This window comes from Argentina silus (genome assembly GCF_951799395.1).
Source record: "Argentina silus genome assembly, chromosome: 1".
Classification (NCBI taxonomy): Eukaryota; Metazoa; Chordata; class Actinopteri; order Argentiniformes; family Argentinidae; genus Argentina; species Argentina silus.
In genome coordinates, this window is record NC_139655.1 from 4,943,895 (window position 1) to 4,964,176 (window position 20,282).

Sequence of the window (20,282 nt, forward strand, 5' to 3'; positions counted from 1 at the left end):
CTGTGAAGACATTTACACATCAATGCTCAATGCATTTTGAAGAAAATGGAGAAATGGAGCAGGAGAACTGGTTGAGAACAACAGATGATGATTATCTTGACAAGGGGAGGGGTAAATTACTTTGAACTTCTGACAATATGATTAACAGCCAGTGCACAGACTAATTCTAAGTCATTTAATTAAAACATTAAATAGCAGTACAGTAAATAATTAAACAGTTCCATAATACCAAAGGTATAACTCCTGGCACCCCCAGATATCATCTGAAAATTAGCGCGGCTTATCCTGACAGATGTATATTCTCCTTCTCCCCGCACCTCCCTGGAACAATTAAACAGGAATTAAATCACAATTAGCGTCAACAGGATTCCTGCTGGGTTTTCACCACATAAGCATTGCAATCAGTGATGACAACTTCTGGGGCGTCTCAGCAACAACTCGGAGACATGAGGAGAAATGAAGGCACTTCAACACTGCTTTGCGGAGGGGGGGGGGGGGACAACAGTTTGACTGTGGGAACAGACTACAGTAAATGCTCTAGTCTAGGCTACACACATGAGTGCATAAGTGCATGCTCTAGTCTAGGCTGCACACAGGGGCACATGAGGAAGCAGGACAGCGTGCGATGGCTATAGAGAAAGTATGGTGGGTGAAACAGGTGAAAAATTAGAGGTTTTTTTACAGTAGATGTCACTGGTGGAGAAAAGGATTGTACATTTTCGGTGTCAATTTATCAACATTATCAACATCCATTGAGGATCCTTCTCCGTGAGTATGTATCCAAGGACTTAGAAAGTGTCTGATAAGTCATTATGATACTGAGGCAGTCACTGGGGCCTCTGACTGTCATATTTCACACAAAGCACTGAAAATCCCAAATGTACTGCATGTGCATCAGGTCTGTAGGGCATAGCATATCTCTCAAAGGATCAGTCCCAATCCAGACAAATAGGTCCCCAGTTCCAATCCAGACAAATAGGCTTCAACTTCAAAGGCCTTATGGCTTATTTGGTCCTTTCAATCCACCCTATCCTGCAATGTTGAAAATGAAATGATGAACAAACAAAGTGATACAGTAGGCTCTCTCAGTAGTCCTATAAGGATGACTCTTTCCTCCCTAGCTAACAGGGTTCATGGTCTCTTCTAATGTTGGACAGCAACTTGGCTTCAGAGTTGGGGGGGGGGGGGGGCTCTAGGCGAGGATATCGCTGCGTTTGCTGCACCATACCACCAGGGCGATCATGGCCAGGGTGAGGAAGACAGGGATGAGGATGAGGATGGTGAGCGTCTCGTCAGGCGGGTCCACCCAGATGACATGGTCCAGGGTGCAGTTGGAGAAGAAGTGCTTGTGTATGCGGATGATGTAGCTCTCCACCAGGGGGTTTGGCCAGTAGCAGTTGATTCGCTCCGCGTTTGTCTCTGTGCACTCCGAGAAGAGATGGTATTCCCTAGGGACAGACGGGAGCACAGGGACACAAAGGGTTAAAACCATTAATGTTCAAGATTTCTCTGTCAGTCAGAGAGAGTGTGGACAGGGTAAACTAAGTCATGGATTAGAATGAGAATCATGTACTCTACTCAGTAACTCAGCGTGTGTTCACTATTTCAGGGGATAATGTCAGATAAGGGCCTATTTAGAAGCTTTAGAAGCTTAGCTGCTACTTTACGCTGTGCTGCTTCGGATGTGTCTAAAATGAATAACAGGAATTTATTCCCCAAAATTCTTAAAACATCTAAATATTTGCAGTATGCGGCTTATAACCATCAATAATTTAGCATCACTTGTCATAACATGAAAGACTGGTGGTTGGTGTGATTGACTTATCTATCTATCTATCTATCTATCTGTCTATCTGTCTATCTGTCTATCTGTCTATCTGTCTATCTGTCTGTCTGTCTGTCTGTCTGTCTGTCTATCTATCTATCTATCTATCTATCTATCTATGTATGTATGTATGTATGTTTGTATCTGTGGAAGTTGTTGAAGCAGCCAGATAGCAAGTGAACTAATGACAGTATAAACCGTGTGCTCGGATTGTGTCATTTCACCAGTACACCTCTTTGGATGGAATGTTTGAATAACACATCAAATGCACCTCATTGGCTTAAAACTGCACACAGAAAACCTCATAAGGGACCATTTCTGTTTTTAAGCAAGTGGCCCTGGGCCCCATTATGTGCATTAAGATCTACCCATTAGAACATGCACAACAAGCACACTTAATTTTTTCCATTTTAACACAAATGTCCTGCACTTCCCAGGTTTGGTACAGTACATTGGTTAGGAGTTGAGTAGCACTCTGGATGACGTGGGACCTGGCCTTTCGAGAGGCTTGATTAGCTTGACAGGTCTGATCTGCACCATTAAGAAGAACTCGTCGAGACCAAAGTGGTTTGCCTACCTCTGTGTTTGATTTCGGTTTAGCTATCACTCCAGTGCTCTTATTTGCAAGGGCTGTGGTTTGACGTCAGGCGATGGCCATCAGTGTTTCAATGATCTCTGCTTAAGTGCTGCAAATCAAATGAGCCCCTGTTAAGTGTATATATATATAGATTGTGTCTCCATATGGGCTGGAGCCACCTGATTGCTGAGATAAGGAAGGGTATTCTAGGCTCTATGGATCGGTGTTCTGCTAAATCTGTAGTCATTTTTTTTGCAAGTAAGGAATGAAAGAAAACTGTACAAAATATAGTACCAGCTGTTGACTAAAGTAACAATGTAAAAGTAATGAAATAAGAATCTATAAGTTTTCTGTGTGCAGTGACATTTTCTTTTTAAAACAAGTAAAAGCTCACGCATCATAACGGGCTAACACATTCCATTAAAAACTGATATTGTCTGTTGCATATACAGTTACTTTTAAATTAATGTTCTAGTTGGGTGCACTGGGGTTTTTAGATGTCATTCATTATAGAGACAATATAGTACTGTTGTGTTTTGAGACTTTTGAAGAGTGAAACCTGGAAGAGCAGTCGAGAATAATTGTTCCAGCAGCAGCAGTATACTGTACATTTGGGGTGTAGTGAGAGTACCGGAAATAGTTCAAAAACCTTTGAAGTCTTCTTAGATGCAATAGTCTTCTTAGATGCAATAGTCTTTGATTTATAAGGAAAGCAAGCAAGTTCTATGCCTCCTACTCACTGAACAAAAACAGCCCACAATACCAGCATTGTAGTCAATTTATCACTGTAAAACATCGGCTATTATGATGCGCATCTGAAACTGCAAATGATTAATGATCAGTTGGTGATCGCACAAAGTCCACACAGAGACTTGAGTCCATATAGTAGGCAATTCAACTGCTGGCCACTAGTAAGCCTTGCCACACACTGGTACTGCTGTCGAAAAGCAGCTATTGGGCCTCTGGCTATATGGAAACTGCCAGTACTATAGAAGCTAATATTAAATTCATAACATGCGTAGCTACGAGATTTACTGTGGTCAGCAAAAAGCAACTTACATTGCAGTGAGTGCATACATTTCAGTATATATGGTCCCAGCAGGAATCAAACCCACAACCTAAGCGTTATTAGGGTTAGGGTTGCTCTACCAACTGCCGCCATGCTCTACCAACTGAGCCACAGAGGACCACCCAGATCCAATATGGATGATTACAGGATTGGTTTAGATATGGGCGTTGAGGACAATATCTGAGGTCTAGAGAGAGAGAGAGAGAGAAAAAAAAAAAACTGACCCTTCCAGTTACAGTAAATAGATTTTACTCTGACTGGTTCTGTAATAACAACCTATTTTTTTGGCCTCCTCTGATACTTGCCCATCTGTTTCCCTGTGAACAACGAGGGGATTTAGACTTGCTCATTTGAAACGATAACACTGCCTATATATTTGGGTGGATATCACATGAATGTGTACAAATGGGCCTTACTGAAATGGTCCCATGCTCCATTTCTCTCAGCTCAGAATCTACATGGGGACCAGATGTTTATGTAAACGTTGTCTCTCTCTCGCCCTCTGTCTTATCAGAGTCTCACAGACTCCCTCTGGGGATATGTCCATGAAAATGTACATGTCTCATCAGTAACATGTAAACATGTACATTTAAATGTGAGTTTCTCTTCAAATACTGTACATGTGGGTATGTCGCCTATGCCAATAAATGGGCAGAGGTTTAAAAATGCAAGTGTTGAAAAAACAGCTAGATGATCTTCTGCAACTCTTGATGTTCTACAAATGTGTTTTGTTGTATTTCTCAACATGAAAGTACAGTGTAAGTACAGTAGTTTTACTGTATATATCAGCAGTTGTGCCCCTGATGAATTAAACAGATCTGTGCCCCCTGGTTATTAGAGATGGTCCTACTATGGCTTGTCTCGTGAAACCCTGTCCGTGGGAGACGTGGTTGTGGGATATTGTATGTTTTCCTTATATCCTATATCTGTAAATAGCTGGTGGGGAAAGGGCTACAACAGGACATGTTTATCTTCACAAATGGACTCCCCATGGAGAAGTAATGTACCGAGAACAAAACAGAAGAAAAAACAATAATAGTTTTATATCATCTGTATGATGTAAATCAAAGTGAAATCAAAATGTTGAAAACTGATATACTTCCAGCCTTTAGTCTTTCTTTATATTATTTTACAATCTAGCTGCTTCCTCCTTTTGCATCTTCAAGTTTTTACCATCTTCAGCTATCTACAGTGCCCTCCATAAGTATTGGAAAGAGGAAGCATTTTGTCTTTTTTTTGCTCTATACAGTTTGGATTTGAAATCAATCAATTGCTATGCGGCTAAAGTAGAGATTCTCAGCTTTAATGAAATGTTTTCTTTTTCTTCAAATTGGTTTCATCATTTAGAAATTACAAACCTTTTTATACATAGTCCCCCTATTTCAGGACACCAAAAGTATAGAGAAAATTGGCTTCAGTCAGGTGTGTTCCATCACATCATTTGTGCAGGTATAAGAGAGCTGTCAACGTTTAGTAACATTGAAAGTCAAGTAAGCCTTTATGAGGGTGAATAATCAGACATTCAAGCCAAAGCATACATACATAATTGAAAACGAAAGACAGCGCTGGTGAACTCAGCAATCGCAAACGGGCTGGTGGGCCAAGGAAGACTTCTATAGTGGATGACTTCTATAGTGTATGACTTCTATAGTGGAAGAATGCTCACCATGATTAAGAAAAAAAAAAAGGCTTCACTGCTAGGTGCAAACCACTAGTTATCCTCAAAAAGGTTTGGTCAGGTTACAGTTTGCTAAAAAAGTACCTAAAAAGCCTGCAGAAGTCTGGAAAATGGTTTTGTAGACAGACAAGACTAATGTTATCATGTGCCAGGGTGATTACAAGAGGAAAGTTTGGAGAACAAAAGATCTGCCCAAGATTTACAGCCTGCCACCTCATCTGCGAAACATAGTGGAGTGGGGCTATGGTTTCGGCATGTATAGCTGCCAAAATAACTGGCTAGCCCTTAATTGATGTTACTGCTGACAGCAGCAGCAGAATGTATTCTGAAGTGTATAGAAATATCTTGTCTGCTCGAGTACAAGCAAATGCCTCCAAATTCATTGGCTGGAGCTTCATCATTCATTAAGGCAATAAACCCCAAACATACTGCCATAGCAATTAGGGAGTTTTTCAGAGCCAAAAAGCTCTTGACTGGCCAAGTTTAGATTTAATTCCAATTGAACATGCATTTCATTTCCTGATGATAAGATTTTAGGCAAAAAGACAGACAACAACTGAAGATGCCTGCAGTACAGGCCTGGCAGAGCATTAATAGAGAATATACCCAGCGGTCACTTTCTTAATATTAATCAGTATGTGTGTGTGTTGTATAAGTTTATGGGTGTTAGAGAACCATGGGTCAGCCAGCAGTCACAGATGCCATCCACTGGCCCTGGGGACAGTGGGACAGTTGGCAGACAACGACAAGCACACAAATATCTGTATCTGCCAGCAGAATTCAAATGTGCTGCTCTGTGTCAGCAGCCACAACACACACACACACACACAGGCACATGAGCACACATGCACACATGCACACACCCACACACTGCCAGAGAGAATGGGGCCTAGTGGTTCATAGGCACCATTTTACACTCTAAAATGCCTCTGCAACCCATGTGCAATGTCATGCTCCACAGTGGTTCTTTAGGACTCACTGGAATTCACTTCTGAACGACTCACTTGCCTTTACTGATGAGGTTGGAAGGGAGAGGAGAGGTGAGTCTTTACCTGATGAAGTGGGTTAAGTTGCACCAGTTCTGAGGATCCACATGGGTCATCTCCCTCTTGAAGCCCTCCCCACATACCTCCATTTCCCACAGCAGATGGGTCTCGTTGCACATATTGACACGAGACCTTTGTGGTATAGACTCAACATTGAAGGTATCTGTGGCTGGGGGATAGAAAGAGGTCCACATTAGCAGCAGAATAGCTTTTGGTATCAACGGTATCATTCAAACTGACAGTCTTTTTGTGGCTTTAACTAACTGTTTTTAACTGTGATTGTAACTTTGGTCTGGGAGACAGTTAGGAGAGTCCGTTTAGAAAACCAACGTTTTGAGATGAGATTACTGTATGTTCAGCACTTAAAATGTGAGGCCTGACAGACATGCCACAGCATCTGAATGAAATGGCTAGTGCTTGATGTTTCTGAAAAGAAGGAGTTTGTTAAACATGCTTACCTGACAAGCCTCTCATCATCCAAGTGTTCACTGTCAATGACAAAATCAAACAGAGACAGGATACACAGTTAGAAATAGGCATGACAACAATCTTAGTGAAACTTGATTAATACACTTTGAAATTTGAAATATGGCATTTATGACCAGATGGCGCAATACTTCAGATCCTGTTCAGAACTAATTCTGATAGAAAAGGGGAAGAAATACCAATATCCTGTTCATCAAGCAGCAGTTTGATCATCACTCAATAAATTATGCACAGCTGAACCAAATCATCAAGAGAATATTCAGGAAAAACGCCAAGCTGCTTTGAGTGATCCAGCTGCTGCTACCATGCATGGGCAGACAGTAAAATCACAGGGAGAGAGAATGATACTGTTCCTTCTGAGATGGTTAGCTAATGGTGTTCTGCAGTGCAGTGTTTCTCTCTATGGCTGCCTGTCTTAGGTAGAGAGCCAGGTGCAGGGACCATATCATCTCTGTGAGAAAGGCATCCGTCTTCCTTATGCGCCCCAACACCCCCACCCACCCACTCACACCTGACCCAATGCCTCGCCCAAAGGGGCTATAATGAATTAAACGCTCCTGTGGTGAATGCAAATCCAATGTCACGTCTGACTCATTACCACTGGGAGATAGAATAGTTGTTCCCTTCCCTTGTTCCCTTCCCTTGTTCCCTTCCCTTGTTCCCTTCTCATTATATGGGAACTTGATACCTTCAGCAGATTTCAAACTCGATGTAGTGAGGGCACTAGGCCTACTAGAGGAACATCGCATCTACGTAGCTGCATCTACGTAGAGGCAGCGGTGCCAGGCGGGCAGCCGAGGTGGAAGAGCAGAGTGATCGGGCAGGTGTTTGCTGACCATTGCTTGCAAGTAGGGAGGGGCTGTTCCCTTTGCCGCCTGGTAGGAGAGCACCAGGGCCTTGAATCTGATACAAGCTGCTACCGGGAGCCAGTGAAGGGTGTGAAGGAGGGGGGTGACATGGGACAATTTGGGGAGATTGAGCACCAGACGGGCAGCAGCATTCTGGATGAGGGGAGCCCGGCCAAGAGTGCATTGCAGTAGTCAAGGCGAGAGATCACAAGTATTTGGACCAAAAGTTGTGCTGCTTCTCTGGTGAGGAATGGACGTATCCTTCTGATGTTTTAGAGGAAGAATCTACAGGAGCGTGCTGTCGCTGTGATGTTCGCCACACAGGATAAGTGGTTGTCAAGGATCACCCCAAGGTTCTTGACTGTCTGGGAGGAGGTCACAGTAGAGTTCTCTACTGTCATGGAGAAGTCTTGGAGAGGTTTGAAACCACGCTGTTCAGTTTGAAACCATGCCATTCAGTTCAAGATTGCCTGGGGGATAACTGTTGTTGAGCCACTATGCTAAATTTAGCAGTTTCCTGCCGCAGGATATAGACTTGTTCAAAGCAGAGGGGCATGCGATCGAGAAGTGTGATAAGTTCAAACAGTGGCGGGGAGCTAGTGACGTGAATGCAGGGTCATCACAGTGGACACAGTGAATGTTTTTACAAATCAGTCCCACCCACCAAACCCCCAGCACCACTAATGTGCATCACAGATTCCAGGGCAGAGAGAGATCTCATATCCCTTCTACCACACACTTAATGTCATAGAATGTTCAAGAGAATTTTAATTCTTAACCATTCTAATTCTTCTGAAAGTTCTAGAATCCTAGAAAGAGTTATTCTAGTATATCACTACTATATAAGGGTTTACCCCCACCTGTATAATATTTCAATTATGGGCTTTTCTAGGCATACATTGGAACCAAAAAACATCAACATCCAAGTAAATCCAGCATGAGGAAACTCTAAGCACAACCATTTCATGACCAGAGAATATTTCCAAAATGAAATCTTCAAATAATCCTACCAGGGTAGATGATAACACGCCATTGAGTTGCAATCCTGCAATGCAATTAAAGTCATTGACGTGCATCTCTTATCCAGAGACAGATATGATTCTGGATGCCAACAATCAAGTTCAAAGCAGCCCTGAATATCATGTTGGATGCTACAGTGCATCCAGTGGAGGATGGCTATCCTTAGTATGGGGAAAAGTAGCAGACTTTACGAATCTAAACTTTATGATGACTTTGCAATGCATGTCTGAGGTGAGTCTGTCCTCCCTTGTGGTTTGATGCTGATGCTGATGCTGCTGCTGCTGCTGCTGCTGCTTTGGCTGCCTGTGTTCTCTGTGCTGTCTTGTTCCTCTTCACTTGGCAGTAGAGTGGCAATGTTTATGGGAAACATCTAAGCAGAGAGCTTAAGTCACACACTGGTTGACTAACGAGGCGTCTTTTGAGTAATACGTTTACATTTACGTTTTGCAAAAACATTGAGTTAGAGAGGGGCCAAACCCATTAATCAGGGGAGAAATTCAAACACAGCTTTGATAAGACTAAAGTAAGTTAGTCTTGTTTCTACTTTCATACCACAATTTACTCTCTAATCCATAAAATTCACCAGCCTGGAACAAGTCATGTTTGATTTCTGTTAGGCTCCAAAAAAGGATGGAGTTTTTAACTCATAGGACAGAAGCAGGTTAATGAGTTGCCTTAGCAACCACCTCATTTGGAAACAGCCTATATGAGCAACGTCTATCTATATAAGTAGCAATACTACTACAAAGAGCTGAAAACTGTTGCTCTGTCACCTAGCATTTTTCAGTTAAAAAACAGAAATTTGCTAGTTTATGCTGAACCTAAATCGTGCTTGCTCTGTCAAATCAATCATGCGTTTCGCTGATTTGCACGGAAAGTTCTTGGTTCAGGTTTGTCTACCGTTTAACCAATGGTAACTGCGTCCTTCTTCTTCTTAAGTTGTTAATACCTAAACGTGCATGACAGCATCATCTGTCGACAATAGGCCAAAATACAACTAGCAGATTAGATCAACAAAAATACCTCCACTATTTTTACGTATCGGAAAGACTACATTATTTGTACATATATAGCATTAGAAGCGCATTGACAGTAAAATTCATTGTAATTTTAAGAATTCTAACATAGCCCGTGTGAGGACATTTACATGTTTTCGGGATGAATAGGCTAATTATGCTTCATTTAATTGTTTTATGTGTGCTGTGCTTTACCACACATTTCAAAACAAGGAAGTAAAGGGGGAAAACGTCAATTGTGCTCAAAGTAAACTATGCAAATTGTAAAGACATTGGATGTAGTCTTGACAGCAAAGTACTTAGCCTGCCAATATAACAGAGGTCTCAGATTGTCAGATTTGCTTTTCGAAAAGCAATATTAGTCCATTATTTAAAATAATACAATGGCATTATGAATGTGTAGTTACAAGTTAAGTGAGAAACGATTACAACTTGGATTCTTCTATTGGAGATTTGTACACTTAAATATCTAATAGACTAGCTGTTCCTCAGACAAATTTGGACAGCTTTTTGGTTGCAAGTGAATTCAATTGTGTACCGTAATTTCCGGACTATAAACCGCTACTTTTTTTCCCACGCTTTGAACCTCGCGGCTTAAACAATGACGCGGCTAATTTATGGATTTTTCCCGCTTTCACAAGCTTCATGCCGCCAAAAAACTGAGCAAAAAACACATTATGTGACGGTGCTCAGTTTTTTGGCGGCATGAAGCTTTCATTAGACCAATGAAATTGCCGAACGGGTTAAGGTGAAACAATGTAACTGTTTAGATTAAATCGAGCGCGCTCAAACTTCCCATCATTCTGATTACGGTAGTCATTTTGAAAGCCAAAACAATCGCCACCGCAATGAAGTTTGAGGATTTTAGAGGTGGACCATCGTGGTGTCTCAGATTTATGAGACGTAAAGGCCTGTCCATCAGGGTACGGACGAGTCTGTGTCAGCAGCTCCCTCCCGACTACGAGGAAAAAGTTTCAAACTTCTGCAAATTCACTGATGCAACGATAGCGGAGCATTCCATCGGCCCGGACGACATCATAAATATGGATGAGGTCGGTAGGCTTGGTAGGCTACTGTTTACCGCTAATTTACCGAAGCCGTGTTTCGTTAAAGCCTATTTATTTTTTGTTACAAGCCGTGTTTCGTTAATGCCTGTGTAAAGTTCATTTGTTTCAATGTACCGGTAGGCACCTGCGGCTTATATACATGTGCGGCTTATTTATGTTCAAAATAAAAAAAATAAAAAAAAATCTGTGGGTGCGGCTTATATTCAGGTGCGCTTAATAGTCCGGAAATTACGGTACTCTAATGGTCATCACTACCTCCTTGGATTAACTAAGCAGATGTAAGCACTCAGCTAATGGGCAAGTCAGATCGTTTAGTAGCAATTGGCCCTATAAGAATATTTTGCGAACACTTTTGCAAGAAGGTGCCTCAGGAAAGCAGGGACAGTTTGTGGTCAGTGTGATGGATGTCTCTCTGCATATCCTTCTTAATAGCTCCCTAGTAATAAACCCAGGGACATAGCCTCAAAGAGCATAAAAGGTCTTAATTAACAGTAACTAATTTCTCCATAATGTGATAGTTCTAATCTACCACAGTCATTTCCTCAAGGCTGCTGGAGGTTAACTAAAAGCTTGAACCCAATGTAATCAGTAAAGGACTGAAAGAGTGAGAGAGAGGGAGAGGGAGAGGGAGAGGGAGAGTCTTTTGGACAGCAGTCCAGACAGAAACATCCCTCTGCAGATGTCATGCTTTGATAGGTCCTGGATTAAGAATGACAGACCTAATTTCAGGCACAGCTGACTTTCCTTTGCAGTAGGACTGTCTGTAAAGTTAGATGCAGTGGCTCATATATATGACACTATTTATTGTATGTTTGCACTTCATTTGTGCCTGTTTCTGTAAAACCTCAACGATGCTAACCTCATTTCCATTGCTTTGAAGATAAGGTGGAGGATTTGCTTTGTTTCTCCTCAAGCACCCTGGCAGTATCAGGAGATGCACTAATTGACTTGTGTTCACGAACTTGGGACAAATAATGGAACACAGAGAACAATCAGAGGATCAAAGAAGACATTCCTTCCAAAGAAATGTATGCTGCTAGTTTGCATAAGAAGGTGACATGTTAGAGACTAGAAAGACAACTGCTGAGGAAAATCTAGAAAATCTAATCCTAGAAAATCAGAGTCACATTCATGCTATGGAAGAGAACGCTGTGAATACATGTACTGGTTTCGGTAGCTAGATGTGGGTGGTTTGTCACACCTGCAGACAGTGCAGCACTCTTATCAAGTGGAGCATTTTCTTCTCTCCTTAAGACTCCTTGAAGTGGGGCACTTAGTGGCGTAGCGCACTAATGCGCTTACCATGTAATCGCAAGGTTCCTGGTTCGATTCCGACCCTCAACCTATCTTGCATGTCATCCCTCCTCTCTCTCCCATCCTTCCTGTCAATCTCTACTGTCTCTATCCCAATAAAGCAGAAATGCCCTAAAAACATATTTTTTTTAAAAAGAGACTCCTTGAAGTCGGGCCACTTTAACGATCTGTGGGAATTCAAATTTCCTCAGTGGATAAATGAGGATATTAGGGGGAGATCATTCAAGTGTATTGTGAAAGGGGGGCTTATTTTATGGGATATTTTTAGATGTAATATATGTGGATAGACAGTTATTAACCTCATATGAGTCCAGTCACAGGCAAAAATCACAGGTACAGTAGAGCTATCTCAGAATACAGAGATGCAACCCTGACTCATTTTACAAACTGGTACTTACTTTTTTTGTGAACAATACACAATGTACATTGACGTATTGAGAATCCCAAAATAATATGTAGATAGGTACAACAATTCTCTTACAGTTTGAATTATATCTGAACATGACTTGATAGTTCCACTTTAAGACACCCAGGTATTCATTAGTGGAGGATTAGGTGTAAACAATGCATGAGAAAACGGTTACTTACTTTCATTTACTTTTTTAGTCAGAAAAACTGACTGACTGTCTTGATAAATACAGTGTAGAGCCAATGACCACTGTTATGGAAAATACATTGATAGAACTGTTTTCAGGTTATACACTTTCATATGACTGATACAACTTGTGTAAATACTGTGATTACCTTTTCTCTTGCCACACCTCTAAAGTTCTATAGCCATTGTTCTGAGAAGCACTGTATAATTTACCATATGAACAGCGGTGGTTTTGGAGGGAGTGGTGAGGGAGAGCAGTAATGGGGGGACAGACGTATCTTGCCGATAGGTGTGAAATGTTGAACGCTGATTGATCAATGAGAAAGTCTCCCCATTGTTCTCGCTCTCTCGCCCCCTCCCTGCGTAAGCACAGGCCCATCAGGTGATAGCCTTGGCGGCGCCTACCATTATGTTTAATCTGCATAAAAGACAACCCTGATAATCGCCTCTTCAGACTTGCGTTAAACAGACCCCCGGATCTACGCTGGGCTGCTGTTAGGCTCCTGTCTCTTGTTTGCAAGCAATAAATACTGGACTCATATATTGTGGCTACTCAGGACTTATTTCTTGATTCTTACCTCCGAAGAGCTGAAGTACAGAGTGGTAAATCCTAGACATCCACCACACCACAGGGAACTAAAATATCGCTTACGTTGCTGTTGTCTAAATTGCTTCCCCTGTAATTTTACAAATGTATTATCACACCATTGAGGCAACATTAAGGGCTCACCCAGGTTCTAATAGTTGACAAAAAAACAATGGGAGGATGTGGTTGTGATACTGACTTCAACTGGTCAAGGTCCCTCAAGGTCATGCTACTATCTGAAGCTCATCTGTCACTCACTGAAGTACACACAAACTCTTCCTGTCAAGGTCCTGCTCTGAAGGTTAAAAAGGCAGTCATCCAGATCGACAATGAGGGTCTATAGTGGTAAATGGTATTGAACTAATCCACAATCCACAGACCCCTTTGTATGATACACATTTTCCAAACCTCTTCTTGATATCAATGCATTATCTATGTGAACTTGAGAGTTATTTGCCTGTGTCTCAAGATAAGAATCGGTCCATCGGACGACTAATTTCAGTCCTGCACATTTCTGTGTCTAAAGTCACATGACACAGTTGTGTATGGCACAATAATGGACTAGTATACAATAATGATAGATCATTAGAGGGGTTCAGAAGTGTTCCCAGACCTGCTCTGTTCATTCATTGATTTAGTTGCCCTTGCTGTGGGAGAATGGGAGCGTTGCAGTAGACCCCTCTTCATAGAGCATTTCAAAAGACTTCATTTAGGCAAGAGAGAATGGACTGTGCAACAGTGGTTGTTCCATCAACCTCACTTGTGTAATAGCAAAACCAAAGCTAAAATATCACAGTACAATTGCAAAGCAACTACTCACACATGATTGTTATTTTAGTAATAATAGTGTTACTACACAGGTATAAGAACAACCATTGCTGTAAGAGTAAATAGTTAGGTTCAGAAGACATGACAAAATCTATCTCTAGTGTCAGATGTCCTCATCAATAGGCTCCACACATAGGCCTTGCTCAAAGCCCCTTTCTTTCCCTACACAAAACGAATCCAGTGGACAACATAATTCACATTTCAATCAGGCCACAGCGCCCAGGGGACAAACAAGAATTAGCCCCAATACAAAACCACTGCGCTGCGTGGGTGTGACCTTTGAAGTAATTCTCTGTGTATGATAACTCAATCACTTTTACTCAAATCAAAATGGACAAATATGATATAATCAATTAACACCGAGCAAATACAAATGCATTAGAAAAGAGGAACCCATTTCCTACAGTAAAATTAATCAATAGCAGAGAGTACTGTCATGTGATGCTCTGGTGGCTAATTGCTAATCGCTAACAGCTCAGCACTAAAGCTTTGAAGTAATACCCTACATCAATGCAGGGAAAATGTAGCTGTGGGAGTCAATAAATTAGTGAATGCAAGAGGGTAGGAGAGTTATTTGGGGTTGTAGTTGGGGTGAAGTTGCCCCTATACGCACAGCTCTAGGATCTGTTTACCCTGTCAATATCCTAATAACCTAACCAAATAGGGAGAAAAAAACTGGCCGAAGACCAACGTCTAGGGGCAACTTCACCCTTGTACATAGCTACGGTGGATTTCATGATTGACAGAACACCCTCCACCCAAGGTCCACTTGGAAGGACCCATATGGGATTCTGGGATTGTGACACTGGGGGGTGTTGTTGGTCGAGGAAGGGAGAGGAAGACGGGACTGAGGAGTGACACGGATGTTGCAGACAGAGAGAGGATCTCGGCACTTGGCAAACAAAAGCAGGAAGGGGGTGTCTTGGATGGCCGTGATGGAGAGAGACAGAAATAAACACAGTGGTCGGAGGAAAAAGAATGCCACTGAATGAAATCATGTGAGGGATCGTCACTACGAGGAGGGACATTCCGTCTGTTTGGAACTGTCAGTGCATGCACCTACAGTATACACGTCTGAATCTAAATTTGATATACAATGAGGTTTAACTCTTTTTTTCTCTCTCGTATTTCATTTCGCATTACCTCCTAGACATACATCTTTGTTTTCCAGAATGTGCCTATTTAAGATTTACGTTCCTCTAAACTCTGTTTGTCCAGTTAAGAAGTGATCTGATAGCCTTTTTCAAAAATATTTCAAGAACAAACTTAAAACATTCTAAGAATGCCAAGGCCATATGAATGTTGATATATGACCAAGAGAGCATGAATTTCTGAAACATTGTATTTGACTACAGATGTCCCAATCATTTCTGATCTCACAACCAAATAGGCCAAATATTGCAATATGCTCTGTGGGATAGTTTTTCGTAAGATGGGATAGCTAGAATGTTCAGCTACAGTGTGTGACATCACACACCTATCAGTATTACTTAGGCATATTGTTGTTTACAGTTAAAGGACATTGAGATTTATAATATGGTGTATTGGCAGGAGAGGAAGCCTCCAAGCCACTCGACCAAGGCTTTTGAATTTCAAAGTCAGCCCAAAATGGGGGGGGGGAAAAACAACAGGAAAATACAGTGGACAAGTCACTGAGGCATTTCGCTAATAGTCCCGGCTGTTCTCAACATCAAGCCAACAATTTAATCCATGAAAGAAAATCTGAATGTCTGCCGGCCTCCTTCTGCTTTCAGTTCTTTCCAAATACCACGCATAATATGTGGGGCACATATTTTTTTAAAACAAGTTCCTCTACACTAGAATAGCAAGGCAGTGTATTATCTGCTTTACACATCAACATCAAATACCACTGGCACACTAACAGTAAAACAATGACATAAAACAATGACAATGCTTTAAATCCAGCAGCTGTATTGAGGTGGGAGTCAGTCACTTCTTTTCTCAGATGAGAAGACGTTTTGGGAAAATTCAAACATTGGCAAGGTAGTCGTTGCCATGAGGATCAACATCAATATCTGTCCCCATAGTATGAGATCACAGGCAACTACAGCTGTTACTCCATACTACTTTTACTAGCCTATTACATTGTAATTACATAGATTGATTATAAAGACCTTCATATGGAAGTAGCATAGGTTCTCCTACTCTTCCTGTATAAGGTTTCTATAATGTGACAGTGTCACAAATAATGTAGGTGAGCCCTGTAATACAGCAGTATGCTGTTGGTGGCTATGCTATGGTCTTTGAGTAATTTGGTTTTTTTGAGTAAATCTTGCTGCCTAAAGTGAGGAGAGGATTCAGTAGTAGAGAAAGCAGTGTTTCTTTATCTGAATGCACATCACACAGCTGTCCTCGTGGTTCACTCCAGATCTGCCATCCTACACACCAACCATGGTGTTACACCAATACAACTTAAATCATCTATTCTTGTGTGTACATGTGTACATGCAGCACATGCAGTGGACAGTCACCATTTCATTTGCTGAATCTGTCTTAGTGCCAGTCCTTACCATGCAGCACAGCGTACTGCCAAACAGCCACAGGATTGTTGTGTGTAAAAAAACGATAGGCAGAGAAGAAAAGGACGAGAGAAACAGAAAGAGAGAGAGGGGGGGGGGGGCAGAAATGGAGATGGAGATGGAGATGGAGGATGGTTTTCACATTGAGCAGAGAACATATCCTATGCCTTTCCATTGTAAGTGTTCAGTTTAGCTGAAAACGTGCTCAACAGTACTGCTGAATACTTACTTCAACACAAAGAGTGTAACATGGTAAACCGGGTTCACCTCAGTTTTAATGTACACCGAAAGCGCCGGGAGGCGTGTGACTAACATGTGACATGTTTCATGTACACAATGTTGAAATGTCAAAACTATTTCACCGCGTTTTCCTGTCTGCACGTCCAAACTACTAGTAGATACAATGTGGATACTGTTTCTATTGCTAAAGGAATTGGTTTATTTCAAGAGACATGGGTGTGTTCCAGCTCCTTACCCTCAGGAGTGTGAAATGTAACCCACAGCTCCTTGGCTGATGCACAGCACACTATCGATGCTATTCTCAGCTGATTTGAAACCCTGTTGCAACTCTGCCCTCTTGCTGTGACTTAACATTAACATTGGCAGTGCAATGACAATGGCACTATGCCTACATGGGGAGTGTCTGCTCCTTTTCTCAGCTTGAGGCTTCTAAAACTGGGCTTTACAGAGGCCAAGTTCAAGCACCCACTGAGTGTATGAAAATTTAACAAGGTTAGCCTGATGAATACATATTTTTACACTTTCCTGCTGCTGTTGAGGGGGCAGCTAAAAGGAACATACATAAGTACTGTCAGAGAATTCACATAAGAAACTCAGATTAAAGCTGTTTTAATGTCATGTTCTACTACTTATTTTTTTTTTTATCACCACTGATCAATCTACCAACAACATGTACATTTAGAACACTTGGATTTTATTAGAAGGTTTAAAGCATTCCGTGCACAGCATCGTTTCAACAACAATGGTTTCAGTCCAGCTGTGAAGACGTAGCCAACGGCATTATGCTTGGCCTCAGAATGTTGATGACGCCTAATATCCATTATCATCTGCCCATTCAAGCAAACAGAGCTTACTCAGTGGAACAATGCTGATTGCACTGAAGATCTAGTGCAATTATGTAATATATCTGAAATACATTTTACTACACATGAAACACTTCCCCCCCCCTCTGTGCCTTTGTTGAAATCGGCTTTTGAAGATTGCATGTATGTATAATGCCCATTGGAGTGGTAAACCTGCCTTTATATTTTCCTCTGGACATAATTAGCTGCTTATACAGCAGGTATTCAGGAGAGCTTTGGACAGTTTTGAATGTACAGGGCTTCAGTATAGATCTCTTCTCTCTCTCTCTCTCTCTCTCTCTCTCTCTCTCTCTCTCTCTGACCCATATTCTTCTATCTCAGCATTATGTTGATCTCGTGGGTGCTCTGAGAGGTTTGTGTCGAAACCATCTGCTGATGAGGACCAGAATACAACTCCCAGGACAAAACCAACTTAAGTCTATACACTGCTCTCTGTAGGGTTTGAGATACATAATCAAAAGATTGAAATTAACTTGGAGATTCTGATATTGATCCCTTGAGATCATTGATTAATTACTCATCACTATCGTTAGGCTGATAATTGAACCCCTTTCAATCGAAATACAACAACATCATACTTTCTGACTTATTATTTCAAGTGTACTGCATGTGCAATATTTTACCCTACTTCATATAGCCTAGAAGTTACAGTATATAATTTGAGATTTATTTTGATGATAGTGTATGAAATTCAACTAATCATTGACAATCTGAGACCAGTTTGAACATGACATAGTCTTCCATCAGATCAGGCCAAAACAAATCATTAACACCTGTCTGTCACCTCGTAAAATAAAAAAAAATACATGCATATTATGTCATACATCAGCATGTAGGCTTTTCATCAAATACATCTACGTAGATCAGGAATTTCATCCAGTTACTCCAAAGTATTAGAGTTACTGCGATAATTTCAAACGGGTGCAATAGGCCTATGCCCTAGACAAAGAGGATGGTTTATTAATATAGCCTTATCAGATACTTTCTTGAAAAGCCCACACGCATGTGGCTAAACTTACCCAAAATTCCAACCACAAAAAGTTTCAACACTGGGAACGCATTTGTATCCATCACGTTTAGAATGATGATCCCACCCACGAATCGGATGGTTTCAATGAAATCTCAGCTCGGTGATAAATGTATGTGGCAAAACATAATTATCCATAGAAATACGCCCGCGCAAGTTCTCTCATAGTTCAAATGTTCTTCGTCGCAGAAATCAGCAATAACTTGGATCTTGGCAGTCGGCTATACCTCCTCAATTCTTGCCCCGAACAACACATGAGATGCGCATCCCCTTGGCTCACAGTCCTTGTGCAAGCTTGGCTGCACATGTCTTTGCTAAATGACTTCTGCGCTCAGAATGAAGAAAGGAGGGGGGAGAGAGTAAGGGGTGATCTATCGTTCTCCTTCCAAAAATAAATAGGCAAACATAGTAAATATAATAGCCTAGATAACATTTTGCATCGGATGAAAAATATTTTATTGTCGCAACTACTCTCATTAAGACAGATTGAAACAACAGTAACCCTACAATCAGTAAACTCGAATGGAAAATAATAAATGTAAAAAAAAAACAACAACAATGGAACAAATGGATAACAAGAAGAAGAAGAACAACAAAAGGAGCAACAATTACACAGCAAGATTTATAAAAGAATGAAACTAAATGTATAGAAGCGAGAAGAAGTTTTCCCACAAAATATGTGTGCACATGCATAGCAGGGATATAATGGTTACACAACCCAATAAACCTAATAAACCTAATAAAAAATATAGGTAAATAACTAAGCTGACTCGATGCAATAAGCCTCGGTCTAGCACATTCCTGACATGTAACTAACGTAATATATAAGGGATATGTATCCTTTTCTCACATGCACAGAGAGGTGTGGGAATTCCTTTGAACAGAAAAGCGACTCGAGCGCTATCTTCAGGATTTCTCGAAAAATGTCTCAGCGCAAACAAATATGCATACGATACTAAAGACAAACATATGTTTAAGACAAACGGACCACTAGTGGGCCACATTGAACACTGCATCACAACTTCATTTGGCTGTGTATACACACATGTTGGCGGTGCTGATTGCCTCGCAGTAGGTGGAGGAAGTGAGGCCAGACAGTGTTGTCATCTGCTCGTATTCATGTGAAGTGCTGATGAGTGTACAGTATTTTAATGCACAGCGCAGGCAAGATCTGTCTGCTGCTCCACATCTCCGGGTGATACAGGTGGGGGGTACCGGCCCTTGTGGGGTGGAGGGGAATGAGGCAGTGGATGCTTTAGCCGAACTTAGGGAGGTGTATGTGGAGGTCGTTGAGTAAGGCAGAGGCTATTGCCTGATATGGACGGTGGTGGTACGGAGGTGGCAGGAGCAGTGGGACAGAGAGACGGCGAAGTCGAAGGGCAGGCATATGTTCCAAATTCAGAGGAGTTGGAGTTGGAGAGGGGAGGCCGTCTTTTGGGACTGAGGGGGGACTGCAGACAGAGCATATGTTGGTGCATTGTGAGCAGTTTGGGAGGGACACGGAGAGAATGAGAGTAGGGCTGAGAGAGAAGGGAATCCAGGAATTATCACTGAAGATGTTGCTACATCCTCAGATGTAGTGTCCAATGTTTTGTTTGCCTATTTATGAGAAACGGGGCCGGCGAGTAGGATTTAGTTCCTCCCGGTCTCTGGCCCA

General features: G+C 41.6%; 1 protein-coding gene across 1 annotated transcript; it reads right to left on the bottom strand.

The window, feature by feature from the left end:
* Window positions 1-1,192: 1,192 nt before the first annotated feature.
* LOC310802037 (receptor activity-modifying protein 3) lies at window positions 1,193-18,669 on the bottom strand (the record flags this gene model as incomplete). The annotated part of the gene is made up of 4 exons (XM_083666288.1): window positions 1,193-1,448; window positions 6,202-6,364; window positions 6,654-6,683; window positions 18,618-18,669. The coding sequence occupies 4 exons, from the start codon at window positions 18,667-18,669 to the stop codon at window positions 1,193-1,195; spliced, it is 501 nt and encodes a 166-aa protein (XP_083522414.1).
* Between the last annotated feature and the right edge of the window lie 1,613 nt (window positions 18,670-20,282).